This window comes from Coccidioides immitis (genome assembly GCF_000149335.2).
Source record: "Coccidioides immitis RS genomic scaffold supercont3.2, whole genome shotgun sequence".
Classification (NCBI taxonomy): domain Eukaryota; kingdom Fungi; phylum Ascomycota; class Eurotiomycetes; order Onygenales; family Onygenaceae; genus Coccidioides; species Coccidioides immitis.
Window position 1 is genome coordinate 2,443,186 of NW_004504309.1, and position 17,268 is coordinate 2,460,453.

The following is a 17,268-nucleotide window of genomic DNA, read 5'->3' on the forward strand; positions in this document are numbered from 1 at the left end:
CTCCGGACAATACAGGCATTATGTCATGCCATGCGGAGAAGCGGCGGCCGCCAGGTTCGCTGGAGAGGAGGTCACCTGCTTGCTGTCGTGTGCTTCCACGCCGCTGCGGGTTCTCTTCCTCGACATCACCGCAAGCTCCATCGACTGTTTCAAACCTGAGTTTTCTGTTTATTCACACACAAGATGGCGGTGGAATTAACGTCCATCAAGCTCAACCCTGAGAATCACCTCCTCTTGGTACTTGGCACCTCCTGCTCTCGAGTACGACGAAGACACGGAACTGACGGAGAGAGTTGACACAGGACCAACCCCTTCTCCGTGTACCGCATGAACTTGCTCGACGAAATTTCAAATCAGTTCAACGGATCGTCGAACGAGAGAAAGATTATGTTCTACCAGCCCTAAAAGAAACCGCAAATGCGTCCTTGTCCGGAAGCAAGAATCCGACCGAGACCATTGAAGCTTTGGATGCGATGATAACACGAATGCAAGGCCTCAAACGGAAAATGGAGGTCCTGCATGAGGAGGAGAAAAAGATCGCTACGCAGTCGCAGAAGCGGATACAGTACATTCAGGATCTCTACAAAATTCCAAGTCTCGCTGACGTCAAATACGAACAATGGTCGAGAACACGTCTGAACAGACTTCTGGCCGATCATATGCTCCGCTCTGGATATTTAGAAAGTGCCAAGCAGCTTGCTGAGGACAAGGGAATTGCAGATCTTGTCGACCTAAGCGTCTTTGCTCAGTGCCAGCGGATTGCGCATAGTCTTCGGCGAGGCGAGACCAAGGAGGCACTCCAATGGTGCGGGGAAAACAAAGTTGCTTTGAAAAAGATTCAGGTACGCTGGCCTCGATGTGGATTGTAGGAAAGGAACGTTAACAGGTATCCATTATAGAACCGACTGGAGTTCGAGTTAAGGTTACAGCAGTATATCGAGGTGCTTCGGGTGGGAGATAAGGCAGAGGCAAGACAACATGCGAAGAAGTTCCTCACGCCGCATAGCGAAACCCAATCACACGACATTCAAAGAGCAGCAGGTCTTTTAGCCTACCCTCCTGATACTCGGGCTGAACCATACATGGTATTTTCACTGTCCTTTTTACGTTCGAAAGTGAAAAATGAAGCTAATGAGAATCATGCCGTAGAGTATGTACTCCCTCGAGCGCTGGAAGCATCTTTCAGACCTCTTCATTCGTACACACCACGACCTTCTATCACTCTCCTCTCGCCCACTCCTCCAAATCGCTCTTTCCGCCGGTCTTTCCGCCCTCAAAACACCATCGTGTCACTCCGCGATAGCTTCCTCCAGAGCCAGTCCACTTTCTTTGAGCACTTCGATTTGTCCCATTTGCTCGACTGAGCTGAATGAATTGGCACGACATGTACCCTATGCCCATCACACCAAAAGTTCAGTTGAGAATGACCCCGTTGTGCTTCCAAATCGCAGAGTATATGGCATGGATCGCCTATCAGATATGAGCAAGAAAGCGGGTGTTCCCGAAGGAAAAGTTAAAGATCCTATAACCGGTGAAATTTTTGATGTGTCTGAGGTGAAAAAGGTATATATATCATGAGGTACTATGGCCATTTCATTACTACATGCAAGGAGTTGGGGGATGGGGAAACTGGAAGGAATTGATATACGGACGCGTAATATCCACCCCGGGATTTTGAATATTCATTATTGAAAGTTGATGGTATATAGCTAGGCTTTGTTCTTATATCCACTCCAAATTACACAATTCATTATTCAATCATCATCGCTATCATCACTCTCATTCTTCCTTTTTCTCGTCCTCTTGCCAGCGACCTTTGCTCGATCTTCGAATTCTTTGCGCTCAAATACATAGCTTCTAGCCTCTCTCTCCTCTCCCCTCCATCCCCCCCTCTCTCCGTCCTTTCCTTCGATTTCTCCAAGCGTTCTTGAATGGGAATAACCCGGATAACTACCCCACGGAAATTTAAAACTTGTTACCACTCTCAGCCCAGCATGCCGTGCAAGATCTCGAATATTCCACAGCGTATACGGCTCGCCTTCAAATAGGGTGACAATAACCTGTCCAGGTTCAGAGCGTAGCTTTCGACTCTTCGACGGATTCTCGCCGCTATCCGAGGCATCGCTCAGACCTTCATCTTCCTCCTCCCAGTCATTACCATCATCGTCCAGAGGTGGTGCAGAGAGAAGTGGAACACACGCTTTAAAGAATGAAACAAGAAGCTCCTGGTTTGCGCGGACCTGCCGATTTACATCCGTGCTCAGGCCGCCAACGTGTGGAAAATTGAAACATATGATGTCCCACGGCCCGCTTTCATCTATTTCGCGGGATTTTCCAGCTTCTGGCTTTGAGTGTTTGTGCGGCTGTCCCCTTATTTTGCGGGTGAGGCGCGGAAACCCCTTTCGAACAACTTTTCCGCCACCGCCAGTGAGTCCTAATTTCTTTGCGTCTATTGAAAAGAGAACTTTCGGCGATGGCAGATCTGGAGTAGACTGTATACCGGCAGTGGGTTGGGTTGATTCGCCATTCGAGCCGGATCCATTTTCAGAGGCTGGCGTGCCCTCTCGTTTCCGCTTTAATCCTCGTGCCGAACCTGTGTATTCTGCTGCACTGCAGAGCTGAGTGATGTGTTGTTCTGCTGGCGGATATTTTTGGTATAAAATATCTTTGCTATCGTAGCATGTTGCCAGCATGCGTCGGCAGCCATGACTACTTGCTAGAGAGAGAGCAAACGAGAAATCTCCTGTAGCAATCATTAGACTCAAGAATTGGACAATATTTATAATTGTATGGGTATCACTTCGCACAAAGCCTGGCCGCCCAGGAAATTGCATGAACGAGAGCAGCACTGCGTAGCTGATACATACATTCTCATGAGATCGTATGAAGGTAAAAAGAAAACTCACCTTCACCAGCAAGCAGTATTCGATCGGAAGGCAAGAACGGAACGACTGGTCGTTGATTTTGTTGCAAACGATGCTTCTGATCATTTTTATCCTGGGGCTTCTGCTTGGCCTGCAACTTGGCTCGAGTTGACACCCGTGAGAAAGCACCCATTTTTTTCCCAGCCCTTGGGTCTGCCCTTGAGGTATCGCCCCTGGAGCCATGGTACTGGCTGTGAGGCTTTTTGTGCTTTCCCATTGATTCGGGACTGGTGACACGGCTTGTGGCTACTACTGTGACAGGTGTCGTTGCGAACAGATATTTAACTTAGGGTTCTCTCTGAATGAAGACTTTTGAAAGCTGCCTGGGAGAGGTTACTTTTATTTACCCAAACTCCAATATGAACCAACAACACCCAGCCAATGCATAAAACTTGGAGTAATGGGGTGATGCTCATTTTATATCTGCAAGGCCCTTTTTTCTTAAAGATATGACGATAATGATGATATTAGTGTTGGAAAAGCTGGAATAAAAAACCCAGCTGCGCGCTCCCGTACTCCCCGACTTCGCCTATAATCCAATGACCACTCTAGAGTTCACCAGCACAGGCTAATGTAATTATGTTTAAGTTGATCACTTCTGGATAGATAAGGAGAAACTCTGATCAAGATATGCCTTGATAGTTGAGACATTTTCTACTTCATATATCAGGTACCTATGTCATACTTATCGACCCTGAACACACCATTAAAACAGAGGCATACACCATTCTGAAGCCATGATCGAAAGATCCCTGTTTCTATAACCCAGGTACAACACCTGCAAACATCAACCATAGAAAAATTTCACAAGTTGGTGAAGTTGCCCATGCACCATCAAGGGCTGATGGGATTTCGAGAAGTTAAAAACTGGAAACAAGAAAACAAGAAGAGAGCTAATTAGATTTGTTACAATGTTTATAAGTTTCACAACGGAAGGAAGAATAGATAGATGAATAAATGATGAATGGCAACATGGGGAAGAAAGGTTGGCCAAATCCTAACATGAAACCGGGCCGAATCTGACAAATAGCACAGGGCATGGAGATTTAATGACTGCCATAAAGGGCATGTCACAGAACTGAGCCCGCACATACTTCCAAGCAAAGGCTTGAATTTCTGTGGCAGACGAATAGTAGGCCAGGTGGCCTGTCAAGATTCAAGAAAAGCTTTTTTAATTTTCTCATTGTATCGCGTATTTGTGTCCGCTGAAATGTGAATCAATCTTAAAATAGTCTATATCGCGGTTGAAGAAGAAAGTTCGTACATTGGGGGCCGGGCCAGCGGTTGCCTAAGATTTCAGTCCGTCTCTCATGCTTTGTGTGCTGGCGCTCACCGGGTTGGTCGTTGGAAGGACGCCCGTTCTCGGTTTGGCATTTTGCTTGACCTTGGCGAGCGAGTACACAATTCCACTGATAAATCCAACCACGATGGCCGAGACACTCGGGACGGTGACTGGATCGCCAAAGAAGATGAGACCAGAAAGAGCGATAGGAAGCTTATTCAAGGCTCCCACCATGGAGTATGTTGTGGAAGAGGTCACTCGAACACACCATGCGGACGTGTAGGAAATGAAAACAGAAGAGAGCCCGGAGAAGATCATCGCGAAGATCAAGGAGTTGCGGGTTTCAATAGGGAAATTTTTGTTGATGTTCTCCGAGGACCAGTCCTCAACAATGAAAGAACCAATCATCAAAATCGGGATAGATAGGAGGTTGTTGTAGAACATGGCTAAAGTGCCGGTCAGTATTTAGTCTATGTTGCGTAAGATTGTGCCTATCTGGCGAGAACGTACTGTCAAAATCCTTGAAATTGGTCAACTTGATCCGTTTTCGCATTCCGAGAATATAGGTAGAAGTGCAAAGACAGTTGATCAACATCCAAATGTATCCTGCATTGAGGGTGGAAATCTTGCTGGTAGCTTCGGCTCCGGAAAAGCCGCTGGTGTCGAGAGCATGCTTGATATCTGCCCAAGCTGCAATAACGGAACTCAGGACCATCAGGCCGAAAGAGAAGAGGGCCATTCCGGTCACGGACCCGCCAAACCAAAGGACCTCACCGTATGCAATGAGAATGATTGTAAGGTTCTTGAAGATAGTGTACACCGGGATCGACAGGAATTTGAGAGCTTTTGTGCCGGTGTAAATCATACCGATGAGGAGAAGTGAAATTGGAAACCCTATCATCATCAGATCAGTGGAAGCGTTCGGCAATAAAATGTAGATGAGGAGCTCACATTTTTTCGCTTCATCCGAATTGAAATCGCGATAATTGATTAATCCCATGGACTTGCAGGTCTGTATGGCGATTATGCAAACTACGGACTAATAATTCATCGATATCAGTGGAGCCGTCGGAGAATTTGCGGACGGGGAAGCCGCTGTTGTCGTGCGGACATACCTGAACACAGAGAAGGAAAAAGTTAAGATTGAACTGAACACCTGAAAGGACATATTTGTTTGTAACGGTCATTAAAATCGAAGAAGCACAATAGCTGAGAATAGGTAAAACCGGGCTATTTGATATCGATTGCGAGTGTGATGATGATGAGTGCCGGGGCTGAGGCTGAGGCGGAGGCCTAAACCGGTCCGACTCTGCGTCCAACTTGTCCATGTCGATGGCATAGTTATCATTCTTCTTTGTGTCCGCCATTCTGAAGAGCCGTCCGGGTGCACCTCTGAGAAATGCTGGCGCGATTGAGTGTGAGAAAAAGCTCGCGCCTGGCTAAGGATAAGAAAAGGGGGATCTCTGATTGTCAGGGCTGCGTAAGGCTGAGCACTGGGAACCGTAGCAGATGGGAAGAGACAAAAGGCCCTAGGCAGGTCCCGGGGAGGAATAACGAATGTAATGAGCCCTCTTGCGATGTCAACGGCGTCGGGAGGCAGCGTGGACGGGCAGCTCAGCGAGGGAATGAACAGGAAAAAAAAAGGTGAATCCGAAATTGTTGTCTTCTCTGGCGATCTCCGGGTGGTCGTTACGCGTTGGTACGGGCAAGTGGCCCACCAGCCTTACCCCTAAGAGACTAGCGCAATATTAAAATAGTTTATTACGGTACTAAAATTACGGAATATCAAGCCGCTTGAGCCATCATGGATTTGAAACGCGAAATGTGAACAATAAAGCTCAGCCGGTGACACACGCCATAAGGGAATATACAATTGAGCATCCTACGTACTCTTCATAGGTTTCGCCTAGTTTTTCCTCTTTTTCTTGCTGTCCTCATTCTTCGCCTTTTCTTCCTTTTTCTGCTTTCCCTCTAGAACCGCCTTGGGATTAAGTCCCTTCCGCCTTATTCTGTTCCGTTCGGCCCTTGCGATGTATGGCTCGTCTTCGTTGTCATCAAACGGTCCGAACCCTTCGTCCTTGGATCCTGCGCCATTCTCTTCAGCTATAGGAGTCTTATCCCATTCTTCGTTTGCAACCTCCCCATCAGCTGCAGTCTTCGTGGGCGCCGCAGAACCTTTAGTGTCCGCTGGGGATGGCCCGATTTTCTTGAGTTTGCAGACATAGAATCCGTCCACATTTTCGCGGTGTGGGAAGTATCGCCTGGTCATGGCCATCCTAGGGTCGAATTGTTTGCCCTTGTAGCTTTTAAAGCCCTCACTACCGAAATTGCCTAGTCCCGTATCGACGATCTTAACGTTCGGTCTCTTACGTAGTACATATTGCACCACCGCTTCATTTTCTTCCACTGTCACACTGCAAGTTGAATAGACAATGTATCCACCTGTTTTAGACGCATGGTTGGTCGAATCAATGGCAGCAAGAAGCAGCTGCTTCTGCATGTGCGGGAGGGCAAGGAAATCGCGCTCCGTCTTGGATGTTTTCACACTTGGATCTTTTGAGATAACACCAGTTCCCGAACAGGGTGCGTCTAGCAACACCCGATCAAACCCACCCATGGCTTTGGGAAATGCTGTTCGCGCGTCCAGATTGGATACAATAGTATTTTTGCAGCCGAGACGGTGGATATTACCAATAAGACCTTTCGCTCGTTCCTTGTTTGCATCGTTTGCCAGAACACAGCCAGTATTCCGCATCAACGCTGACATATATGTTGTTTTACCGCCAGGAGCAGCCGCCATATCCAAGACACGTTCGTGAGGCTGAGGTGCAAGTGCCATCACAGGAAGGAATGAAGATGCTGCCTGGAGGATGTAGTGGCCAGCGAGGTACTCTGGGGTGGCACCCAATGGTACAGGTGACTCGAATACTTGCAAGCCAACTTTAGACCACTTCCCAACTGGTTCGAGGACGACTCCACGATTTATCAATGCTTGGGCGAGCGAGCGACGATTCGTGCGTAGTGTATTGGTACGGATAACAACAGGTCTGGGGGTTTCGTTGGCTTCGAAGAAGGCAAAGGCCTCCATTGGCGTAAATAAGGAGAATAGCTTCTCTGCTAGATATGGCGTATACCCGTAGTATGTGCAAATATCCCGTAGGAGAAGGTCGGTATAGTCTACACGAGATTTGCCCGGCTGACCTAGAGTAGCCAGGTCGCCCAAAATACGGATCGTATCCGTTATCCGTGTTCGAAGGAGTTGAAGATTGGGGGCTAGGCCGGGAGGTAGATTCGTTTGATCTTCATCTCCAAACACGTCCGGCCGATCTTCTTGGATATTGGTCTGCATGGCCGACTCTTTCATCTCCTGCTCGGCAAGTGCAGCATCCTCCATCTGTTGCTTGTCCAATTTTCGCGACAACCCCTCTATATTCGCAGCCGTAAGTTGTTCTTCTGCATCTGACAAATCTTCGTCGTCCGAGAACATTGCTTTTCGCGGTTGGTCTTCGTCTGAATCGAAAACGGAGTCACTCTCATCTCCAGAGTCGCCGTCATTCGATAAAGAATCGGCAGCACCCGATACCGAGGAACCATCATCACTAACATTATCCAGGTCTTCGAACTCATCTCCAATGAGCTCCTCCATGTCGTCGTCTGAACTGCCCGATCCATCGGAGTCCAGGAACGAAAGCTTAGCCGGAGCGGGCTTCTCTTCAGTCTTGACCGTCTTAGGCTTCTTAATTTTTGCAGCTCCCTTTGCCGCTATCGAGTCCCCATTGCTTTTTTGGTTTGCATTCTTCTTCAACTCTGCCTTGTTTTCAGCTCTTCGACGCTTGTTCCCTCGAGGAGCGGCGTCCTCCAGGGCATCGGCTTTTCGTCTTTTTAAAGATGATATCTTCGACTCATCTAGAGGAGGCGGAGGGCCTTGCTTTTTCATGCGCCGCCCGACACCCATTGTGTATAATGAATCGCTGCTTTCCGCGACGGAAGGACGTTGCGCCAGCTGTAAATATTCGGTCCGACTGGAAAATTGAGCGCTCGAGAAAGTTTAACTTTTAGCAGCTCCGTTGCTGATTGATAAGATAACTAGTTAACGAAGCCTCCTGGCACGTGACCACCGAGCTCCCGCTGAGCAATATCACCGTCCACATGCTCACGATCGTGTGAACAAATACAAGGGCTCTTGGTTTAATCTTCTAGCTTTGTTCCAATAAGTACAACCTATTGTTGGCAGAATGGCGGAACTATCATTTACAAAAGCCTTCCTGGCACATCTCGACTCGAAACCCATCAAGTTCCCCGCAGACCACGCCTTTGACCCACGGGAGTTCCAACCACGCCAGCCTGTACGAATCTGAATGCCAGTCCATATTAGTGTGAATGCAGTCTGGACGAAGGCTAATTCCCTTCTTTATGCGTAGTTTACCCTTCCTCGCCTCTCCGATCCTCCGCATCCGCCGCTCCCCAAAAAGATTAAGCCAGCCGCCATACCTGGCTCTTCCAAGTCCATAACGATCCACCTCAAATCCGCTCGCAACCCCGTTCTCGATATTACTCTCGACAACATCCCCCTATCTAACGCAACAATTCAAGACCTCAAAGAAGCCGTTCAAAACCGAACTAAACCCACAAACGCAGAAAACGATAGCGAGAATGTTCCCCTGGATAAGATCAAGATTTTATGGAAACGTAGACCGGTGCAGGGTAAATTAGTTACAGATGCTCTAGCGAATGATCCGGACGCTCTTGTCGGCGGGAAAGAAGTGGAGTTCGGCGTTATGATCTTGGGGGGTGCAGCGATGATACCTCCGAAAGAATCGTCTGCTCCGACGACAGAGGGCAAAGCGGAAGAGCCGGTAGCACAAGAGGCCGTGCGGGTGCCAGAAGCCGCGCAGCCTCTGCCTGGAGATAGTGCAGGTATACTGAAATCAGTGTCCTTCTGGGATGACCTAGAGGGTTTTTTGAAGATGAGACTTAAAGATGAGAACGAGGCAGCTCGATTAAGATCATTGTTCACGAAGACATGGGAATCGAGCGTATGAGGTTCCATATATCAGATTGAAACAATGGCGATAGGAATGTTTCTTGTCTTGCTCATGAGATACTACTTTTATTCGCTGGTATAGTTAAAGCGGAATGATTTTATGTCGCCCAGGGGCCCTGCTTCTGTTGAAGCTCTTAAGGTCGCTTCATATTATTGAAGGCTGGCTCCAATCATATGCTAGATTCCATAATATCTTTCATATCCATGTAACAAGAAACTTGGGGAATGAAATCTGAACGAGATAAGGGCATGTCACAGGCAGTTCATTAAAATGCAATAATACCATGAAGACAAGCCGGCAGTAAAGAATTTATGTTATACAGAAGTTGAAGAAGAATATTGGGGGGTTTGGGCCAAGGCATGAGGTGCTTAGGAGAATAACATATTGGTATTTTGACATTAAGGGTAACATTCATGGACATTGTAAAAGGGAATATGGGGAATATGGGATACAGTATCAGTAAAAAGCACACCCCATTGCATGGTAGAGCAGGAGATTGTTGATTTTTCAGGGTATCGTGAAAGGCAAGAGACCAAGCCCAGGCATGCATAGAGAAGAACTGTAAACCAAGGCGAAGAACCTCTGCAATGAAAGATTTCTTGGGAATATGTGCTTCTAAAATCCCAAGCATTTAGTAGATTGGTAAGGACTTTCCAAATAGTCCAGGGTGAAAAGGAGGGCGAGAAACTTGTAGCGTCACGTGAAGTTCCCAGCTGTAAAAGGTAATCATGGGGGAAACACACATAAACAACTTCTGCATATGAACCGGGAGCCCTCTGCATCATACGTGATTCTAAGGGTGAAATGGCTTCACAGAGGTAGAAAGGTTCACTCATGTATGTGCTCAGGCCCTTGCAAAGACTTTAACCACTCCATCCCCACCTCCGCTGATAACCCACCTTCCGTCGCGACTCCAAACAACAGAGCAGACTCCTTCACCTCGCATGAGTCTGTGGCTTGTGATTTCCTGGGTGCAACTGCGCTTTTCTAAGGACCAGAAGCGAAGGCTTGCGTCATGTCCGGCAGAAACGAGCTCCCGACCATCAGGGGATAAAGAGAGCGAGGAGATGGCCGCAGGATGAGCAAGCATGGTGTAAGTGCATTGGCCTGAACAAGTCGATGTGTTAGTTCTAACGACGGAAAAGATGACCCGAAGATTGGGCAACTTACCACTATTAGCATCAAATAAACGGATATAGCGGTCCTCGTAGCCACTAATGATAACACCTTCAACTCCACCACTTGTGCCTGTGGCACCATGCACAACTGTTTCTTCTTCAGCCAGCGGTCTATTGGGGTCCAATCCAGCAGTGCCGTCAAAGCCAATGGTACTGGCCACCACAGAGTTGACACCAGTGGAGCGAGTCCCATCATAAGTTTCCAGGCTTGCCATGCCGACGATTTGCTCTCCAGTTCGCGTGTCATAGACGAGGACAGAGGCATCAGCGTATGACACCACGAAGTTCACGCCGGCCAAGGACAGAGGACTGATACAGGTGGGCGAAGGGAAATCGGGTCGAACGATATGGTGAACCAGGGCATAATGGAATGGCGTTGCTGTTGCGGTGCTTGGCTGAGGCGATGAAGGGAAGTTTGATCCTGAGGAAATGGAGTTTGCTCTTCTACTTCCACCAGCTCTTCGTGAACTCGCCTGTGGAGAACTCAATTGTGGCGGGGAACTGACTGCCCATATCAGGATCTTTCCATCTGCAGCACCCGAAGCAAGCAGTATACGATCTGCACCACCGTAGAGGCTACTACGATCTCCGAGAATTGAACCGGAAGTGCCAGGCAACACGCATAAAGTCCAGACTGCATCTGTATGGGCATCCAATGTTGCCTTAGCGTCGACCCTACCGCGCTCCCAAACCCTGACAGTTCCATCTTGTCCTCCAGAAAATACCCAGCCATCTCCAAGGGCTCGGCCACCATTGGAGAAGTCTCGGGAGGCTGGACACGCGGCGAGGCAGGTTACCGAACCACTGTGACCCCTATGTGTAAAGTAACTGGTGATATCAAGGTCATTACCTGATGATGCACTGTTAGGGCCAAAGCTACCATAAGTCGCTGGGAGGATCCACCGCTTGATCGTTCCATCATCACCACAAGTACAGACTTCGGGTTCTGAAGGGCTTCCGCCACCAGTAAAAATGACAGATCGGACCACATCGAGATGACCGCGCAAAGCAAACCGGACCTTGAAATTGGACGGTTCCAGTCTTTGTACTTCTAATCCAGCTCCCTCCCTTAGATCAATGCTTCCATCGCTGCGTCTTCTCGAACCAGAGCTTTTCCTCCGGTGAGAACCCGGTCCAGCCCGCGGAAGCGATTTGGGGCTCACAAAATTTGCATTAGGAAAGGCATCTTGATCTGGTCGGTGAGGTTGAGCCGTGGTGGATGGCGGTTCGCTCAGGGAAGGTTCATCAAAGTTCCATCCGTCAGCTTCGTCAACAAAAATACTATCCGAAGGTAGAGAGCGGCGGTCCGATTGTTCTTCAGATGGTTTATTAAACGAATCAAATGATCGTCCTTCCGCATCACGGCGAGGTCCCTCAGAGACAGGTAAGTCTTCAAAGGCTCCCTTTCGTCCATCCAACGGGGGTCCAGGCATGCGCTGTTGTTCATATGCTCTCCTCTCTAGTATCTCGCGTGGCACTCCCGGCGGGTGACTCTCTGATGCAGTGTAACCGCTGTTCTCAGGATAGTTGGAAAGCATATGCTGATGTATAGAAGGCTCCCGAACCATATTAACATGGTTAGGTTGCGACTGTTTCAAATGCATTTGCGCCGACTGGCCTTGACCCTGTTGTGGGTGATGCGGCTGAGCATAGGGTTCTTGTTGTTGCATGTGGTGCCTGCTGCGGAAGATCTCAGGGGGCTCATGAAGGTCAAGAGGTGGATGATACCCGGGAATTATGTGATACGCAACCTCTTGGGAGCATTTTCCAAGGAAATTTCGAGATTTATCGCGCTCAGTATCATGGTGCATAGCCGAATGGGTTGGGTCGTCCTGGTCAACCTCAACATCTAGACCAGTATGCTTGGGAAATTCTAAAAATGTTAAGTGATCAACGCCGCAGAGAAGGTTGTTAAGAGAGACTTACGGGTCTGAAGGTCCTTCAGGCTTTCTTTGGCCAGGTCTTTGGGATCGGTACCAAGGTCGACTTTCTCTCCAACTGCGAGTTTCTTGACTTTTTCCCTTTCCTTCTTGAGCGCGATTTCAAGAATTTTTACATGCTTTCCCAAGGACTCGTGCATGCGTTTGCTCGTCCGAGCATCGCCTTCAAGTCTGCCAATTCTTGATTTCATTTCCGCTCGCTCAATTTCCCAAGCATTACGATCCCTTTCATGTCGATGCCACTCGGACTGGAGAAATCGCATTACGCCTATAGTGCCGGAGGAAAACGCACGTTAGTACTGTAGACAAGCCTAAGAAATAGGGTGAATGGATGTGCAAGCTGACCTTGTAGGGTGTACTCTGTTCCCTGCGGACGTCCGCCATTGTTGTTATCCATGTTTCCCCCACTCATCTCCCCATTACCAGCCATGGCAGGTGGAGTCTGCCAGGCCATCTAAAAGTAAACAATTGTTCGGTGTTCAAGAGAGGGTCTGTTGTTGAAATGCAGGGTTCCCTGAAGCTGTCTTCCCTTTCGTCTCAATCGCGCGAAACAAGAACAGGAGAGCGGCCTGAGAAGTCCGTGCACCACGGTAAAGCCAACAAGCGAAATGGAGCGCTATTTTACAACGGAAGAAGACAGCACCAGCAGGCTCCTGCACTCTGGTTCTGGGCTATCTCAGTCTGGCATTTGAAAAACGGACAAACACGCTGAACAGAATTGTTGGCCTCTGAAGCTCAGCGCTCTCTCGCTGGTCTCCCTGGCGCTGGTGCCAAGAGGACCAACTGCGATGAGGTGAGCGCACTAACCTCCTCCGGTAAGCGTCAATATCGCTCAAAGGCTTGTTATTAAGCAACCCCCGCGTGCGGACATTTGTAATGGAATTTCGCATTGAAGCGAGGTAAATTACAGACTTCCCTTGTAGCATTATTCCACAGGCCTGGATATGAAGCCAGCTTCCCAGAGGTCTAGACTAGGCAATGTATACACCTATACACTGAAAAGGTGGTTCTTGACTTTGATTCAACAGATTCGATTTCTGTTCACCTTTAGCCATCTCTTTTTTCCGACTGCCAAAGCCTCAACTTGGAAGAATACGGACAAGCATTTCTTCCCTCAGCAGCAAACAATCAATGACTAGCAGTGATTGTGTGGCAGCAAAAAACATGGTCACAAGTCGAGAGATAGCGTCCCACAATAGCAAGTGTGAGTACTCAGTCGAGCGTAAAATGAAGAGACAGATGATATGTGGTGTCAGCTACTCTTTAGGAAGAAGCAAAGTAGGAGCAATCAACGCCATACCGGGATATTTCATGAATTCATCATCACTCATGAGGGGGCTATAGTGCGGTAGATCAGAATTCCAACTCTTCAACCTCCATTCCACAATCGACACACGTCTTGACGCCTATTCCCGTCTCCGGGTTTTCTACGGCTCTCCCCCACTGATGAACATGCTTCCTCCTCCCACCCAAATCATCTCCAAAGTTACCTCCTGCACCTCCTTCTGCAGCCAGGCGACTTCGGCGGTATGCCTCTACTCTCGTCCTCTTCTTCAAGTCTTGTAGTTTAGTCTTGAACTGCGCTTCTTTTCTCCTTTTCTTCTCCGCCTCCCGTCTTTCGAATTCGGCATCTAGTGCTTCTGGAGATCCCCACTTCTTAGGGGAAAAGGCGTATTCTTCGACCTGATAGCGAAGAAAGAGCATCATATTGTTCCATGTGGATTTGTGGGGATTTGGGCGCTCCATATGTGGGAGGAGCTCTTCGTCTTTGAGTTCGGCTATAAAACGAGATCGGAAACAAATTAGCCTCATATATCAGAAGGCTTAAGAAACAGGATGAACTCACGGTCGGTCAACAAGTAATCTTCCTTAGCTTCGGTTTTCGTAAGCAAACTGTACTTATCCGGGTACTTATCCTTACACCCATGGCACACGCAACACTTGAAAATCTCCTCCCATTTCCAATCAATCTCCACCGTCCCGCACTCGCGACACTTCTTCTGTTCAGCTCTTTTGCTCAGCACACTCAGCCCAGGCTCAAACGGACCCGCCTTCTCCTTCCGTAGATTTTGCAGTAACTGCTGTCTCTCCCACTCCTTCTGCGTCATATGCGCGGGCTTTCCATCATACTCGCGATCAGAATGCAGCACCTTATTATGCGGATCATCCTCCGCGGTCAAAAAGCCGCCTTTGGTGTCTGTCATTTTGCTGAAATCATATTCTACATATTTGCTAAAATTCCGCGCTGGACGGATAGAATCCAGCGGCCTTTGTTCTGACGTATTATACGCCCGGCCATCGCGCAGAGAAGAGGGCGTTCGGGAGGTGAGTGTAGCCGAGTAAGGCCTTTTGGTTCCGGCGACAGTAGAACCCGCACCGGGATCGCCGGCACCAACGGAGGCGGCGGCTGCTGCTCTGTTGTCACGGGCCGCTTCGGCTTCGCGCTGCTCGCGGAGAGCCTTGGCTTTTAACCGGTTGACTTCCTGTTCAACGGGAACGGAGGTTAGCAGTGATATTGTCCGCTTTTGGTCACTTTTCTAAGTCATACAATTCGTTGGATCTGATCCGGAGGGAGACGTGTAGGGGCAGGCTCGGCAGATGCGCCTTTTTTAACCTGTTCGCGCTCCATTTTCCTAATGTAGCCCGTAGGTATTTGGTAAATCTTGCGCACAAGGCAGTCTGGTCTTTAAACGGTGTTTAACACGCCCGGTGTTGGTTAATTGAAAGACCTGCGTCGCAGGCCACGACGTTTGCCCTGTTTGACTCTGAATTTAGGTTTGCCGGGGTTCGTTATTGGGACGATCTCTGGTTGCTGGTTTGGCTGCTGAGCTCGAAAATTTGAATTCCTTACAAGTCTTAATTAGGATGGTGGATAGTAGTGGTATCAACGGCAAGATGGCCGAGCGGTCCAAGGCGCCAGGTTAAGGTCCTGGTAGGGGAAACCCTGCGTGAGTTCGAATCTCACTCTTGTCAACATCTTTTTTTTTTCGCCTATTTGGCAAGGAGTCTTTTTCATCATTATCAATGACAGCGTGAGGGGGGATGAAGGGAAGGCTTTTGCAATCCTCCGTGAGTTTTGCTCACTCACTAAGTGAATTACGAGATTTGGCCTCCGTATTATGCCGGTATCAGCCCACTCAATCAGCGGTATATATTTCCTTGACTAGGACGGATTACTATATAAAGAATGTCCTAACTAGTAGCTCCTAAAAGTATTGGGAGGTAGACGTCCTCGTTTGCAGTGTATGTGGCACTCCTCGCTATGCTCACGCTCTACTGATTTGGAGGAATCGAGTACTTAGCTAGAACATACGGAGTGCATGCATTAAAACTTGATGTATTATTCAAAATTTGGCAGTTGCAGGCACAATGGTTGGGCGGCGCAAATAAGCATATAAAACTTGGCTCACTTCCCGCCTATTCCTGTATGCTCAGATTCCAAATCTTCGCCATTCCCTTCGTCGCCATACAGCACTTCACATACGCCCCCAATCGGGATATCCATCACTGCATCCGTGCCCTCATTCCAAATAGCCTTCCACTCTAATTTCTTCTTCTGAGCACCCATTGTCTGTGCAGTCGTTGCATCGGGATTCATCTTTTCCGATCCACCGGGCCTGCGCCTACCTTTGCTGTCAATGACAGCAATGTTCGCGACATCATCAACAAGATTCTCAATATTATTCATCGGAAGGGTAAGGTATCCGGTGTTATACGCCGCGAGCGCTACGTAAATGTAGATAATCGTCATAACCAGGAAGGAAGGGATGGCAAGGGACCACCAGCGGTTGGGATAGTAGTATATCCCCAACTGATGGAGGAATGGAGATGGGAGGAAGGACCATAATAAGTACATTACTGTGGACAACCGTAGGTTAGTATGAAAGCACCAAAAAAAAAAAAAAATGTATTCCCGTGGAGGTAGCATGCACGTACGAAATGCCAATGAGGAGGTCAGGTACAACACAAAGCCATAGTACTCATACGTTGGCACTTTCGGACTGGCCCTTGGTACCGTCGTTGCGATCCGCGCCGACTTTGCCACCGCTGCTTCTGTATCATTTGGAGTCTCTACATCAGAGCTATCCGGCGTCGTTGGGCGAGAGGTATTCGCCGAAAACGACGGTCGCAGCAGCGAAGTCAATGAGGGCGAGGGCGGAAGAGGTGTTGGTGGACGATTATAGAACGGCGGGGCAAACGCATTAGGTAGAGACCCGGTGGATTGTAGGAACGGCTTGTGAATGGCAATACCATCATCATCGTCCGCTTCTCCATCCTCTTCTTCGTCCTCCTCCTCGTCATTCAGCGAGCCGGAATCCTCGTCCAACTCATCGAGCGATGGAGGAGAGGTATAGTGGGATCGAAAATCAGCATCTTCACCAAAGGCGATGCCGTCATCGTCATCCTCCTCTTCCACTTCTTCTTCTTCTTCGGCTAAATCATTGGTCGTGGTTTGCTTGTCCGGATACGAGTCCGGTTCAGGAAGCGTTTCTGGATCTGGGAGGAGAGGAGGGAAGGGCAGCTTGGAGCCCATGGAATAAAGGCAAAAAGCACAGACTCAGGAGACAATGTTCATGGAAATTCCGTGGCTGTATCCATGGCCGGCTCATGGTCAGTTAAGTCCTCGCTCCCGGTGTGGTCGTGATCGGCGATCCTTGTGAAGGGAGCAGAAATGCCAAGACATCTCAACAAGCTCCCGCTCTTTGCTCTGGTTGGACCCATGCAGATTAACGTCACAGCTTTCTGTCAAAACCTCTTCTGAATGTGAGAAAATTTATACAAATCGTTGCTAAAGAGGAAGACACTGTACACAGCTGAGTGCATTCTTTGCTGGGTCCCAGGTATACCGAAATTTAAATTTGGTACAGGACATGAGCAGGAGTTTCACCCTAGCATGGG

General features: G+C 48.6%; 8 protein-coding genes and 1 non-coding gene across 9 annotated transcripts; 3 read left to right on the forward strand and 6 right to left on the reverse strand.

The window, feature by feature from the left end:
• Positions 1-59: 59 nt before the first annotated feature.
• On the forward strand, positions 60-2,431 carry CIMG_06377 (protein FYV10). Its single transcript, XM_001242480.2, has 4 exons — positions 60-237; positions 303-842; positions 900-1,085; positions 1,150-2,431. Exons 1-4 carry the CDS (start codon positions 184-186, stop codon positions 1,576-1,578), a joined length of 1,209 nt encoding a protein of 402 aa, XP_001242481.1. The 5' UTR covers positions 60-183; the 3' UTR covers positions 1,579-2,431.
• On the reverse strand, positions 1,661-3,141 carry CIMG_06378 (25S rRNA (uracil2634-N3)-methyltransferase; the record flags this gene model as incomplete). The annotated part of the gene is made up of 2 exons (XM_001242481.2): positions 1,661-2,743; positions 2,907-3,141. 2 exons carry the CDS (start codon positions 3,139-3,141, stop codon positions 1,755-1,757), a joined length of 1,224 nt encoding a protein of 407 aa, XP_001242482.2. The 3' UTR covers positions 1,661-1,754.
• Positions 3,142-3,535: 394 nt separating this feature from the next.
• CIMG_06379 (GDP-mannose transporter) lies at positions 3,536-5,850 on the reverse strand. Its single transcript, XM_001242482.2, has 4 exons — positions 5,322-5,850; positions 5,158-5,245; positions 4,717-5,100; positions 3,536-4,652 (listed from the first exon to the last, which is right to left on the reverse strand). Exons 1-4 carry the CDS (start codon positions 5,571-5,573, stop codon positions 4,213-4,215), a joined length of 1,164 nt encoding a protein of 387 aa, XP_001242483.2. The 5' UTR covers positions 5,574-5,850; the 3' UTR covers positions 3,536-4,212.
• Positions 5,851-5,948: 98 nt separating this feature from the next.
• On the reverse strand, positions 5,949-8,187 carry CIMG_06380 (S-adenosylmethionine-dependent methyltransferase superfamily domain-containing protein). Its single transcript, XM_001242483.2, has one exon. It carries the CDS (start codon positions 8,159-8,161, stop codon positions 6,113-6,115), a length of 2,049 nt encoding a protein of 682 aa, XP_001242484.1. The 5' UTR covers positions 8,162-8,187; the 3' UTR covers positions 5,949-6,112.
• Positions 8,188-8,366: 179 nt separating this feature from the next.
• Positions 8,367-10,225, forward strand: CIMG_06381 (uncharacterized protein). Its single transcript, XM_001242484.2, has 2 exons — positions 8,367-8,552; positions 8,628-10,225. Exons 1-2 carry the CDS (start codon positions 8,442-8,444, stop codon positions 9,246-9,248), a joined length of 732 nt encoding a protein of 243 aa, XP_001242485.1. The 5' UTR covers positions 8,367-8,441; the 3' UTR covers positions 9,249-10,225.
• CIMG_06382 (WD repeat protein) lies at positions 8,628-12,799 on the reverse strand (the record flags this gene model as incomplete). The annotated part of the gene is made up of 4 exons (XM_001242485.2): positions 8,628-10,358; positions 10,422-12,302; positions 12,356-12,637; positions 12,715-12,799. 4 exons carry the CDS (start codon positions 12,797-12,799, stop codon positions 10,096-10,098), a joined length of 2,511 nt encoding a protein of 836 aa, XP_001242486.1. The 3' UTR covers positions 8,628-10,095.
• A 923-nt stretch (positions 12,800-13,722) lies between these two features.
• CIMG_11736 (DNA repair protein) lies at positions 13,723-14,998 on the reverse strand (the record flags this gene model as incomplete). The annotated part of the gene is made up of 3 exons (XM_012358665.1): positions 13,723-14,147; positions 14,216-14,852; positions 14,918-14,998. 3 exons carry the CDS (start codon positions 14,996-14,998, stop codon positions 13,723-13,725), a joined length of 1,143 nt encoding a protein of 380 aa, XP_012214088.1.
• Positions 14,999-15,258: 260 nt separating this feature from the next.
• On the forward strand, positions 15,259-15,342 carry CIMG_15052. Its single transcript has one exon. It is a non-coding gene; the product is annotated as a tRNA-Leu (tRNA).
• A 348-nt stretch (positions 15,343-15,690) lies between these two features.
• CIMG_11737 (DNA-repair protein complementing XP-A cells) lies at positions 15,691-17,018 on the reverse strand. The gene is made up of 2 exons (XM_012358666.1): positions 16,306-17,018; positions 15,691-16,227 (listed from the first exon to the last, which is right to left on the reverse strand). Exons 1-2 carry the CDS (start codon positions 16,901-16,903, stop codon positions 15,776-15,778), a joined length of 1,050 nt encoding a protein of 349 aa, XP_012214089.1. The 5' UTR covers positions 16,904-17,018; the 3' UTR covers positions 15,691-15,775.
• Positions 17,019-17,268: the final 250 nt, after the last annotated feature.

Bases quoted from the DNA above. Each gene is read 5' to 3' on its own strand.
- CIMG_06377 (XM_001242480.2), top strand. From the start codon at position 184: ATGGCGGTGGAATTAACGTCCATCAAGCTCAACCCTGAGAATCACCTC. The intron at 238-302 runs GTACTTGGCACC...GAGTTGACACAG, and splicing joins CTGAGAATCACCTCCTCTTG to GACCAACCCCTTCTCCGTGT. The intron at 843-899 runs GTACGCTGGCCT...TATCCATTATAG, and splicing joins TTGCTTTGAAAAAGATTCAG to AACCGACTGGAGTTCGAGTT.
- CIMG_06379 (XM_001242482.2), bottom strand. From the start codon at position 5,573: ATGGCGGACACAAAGAAGAATGATAACTATGCCATCGACATGGACAAG. The intron at 5,246-5,321 runs GTATGTCCGCAC...ATGAATTATTAG, and splicing joins TTTTCCTTCTCTGTGTTCAG to TCCGTAGTTTGCATAATCGC. The intron at 5,101-5,157 runs GTGAGCTCCTCA...TGATGATGATAG, and splicing joins TTCGGATGAAGCGAAAAAAT to GGTTTCCAATTTCACTTCTC.
- CIMG_06380 (XM_001242483.2), bottom strand. From the start codon at position 8,161: ATGGGTGTCGGGCGGCGCATGAAAAAGCAAGGCCCTCCGCCTCCTCTA.
- CIMG_06381 (XM_001242484.2), top strand. From the start codon at position 8,442: ATGGCGGAACTATCATTTACAAAAGCCTTCCTGGCACATCTCGACTCG. The intron at 8,553-8,627 runs GTACGAATCTGA...CTTTATGCGTAG, and splicing joins AGTTCCAACCACGCCAGCCT to TTTACCCTTCCTCGCCTCTC.
- CIMG_11737 (XM_012358666.1), bottom strand. From the start codon at position 16,903: ATGGGCTCCAAGCTGCCCTTCCCTCCTCTCCTCCCAGATCCAGAAACG. The intron at 16,228-16,305 runs GTACGTGCATGC...GGTTGTCCACAG, and splicing joins GACCTCCTCATTGGCATTTC to TAATGTACTTATTATGGTCC.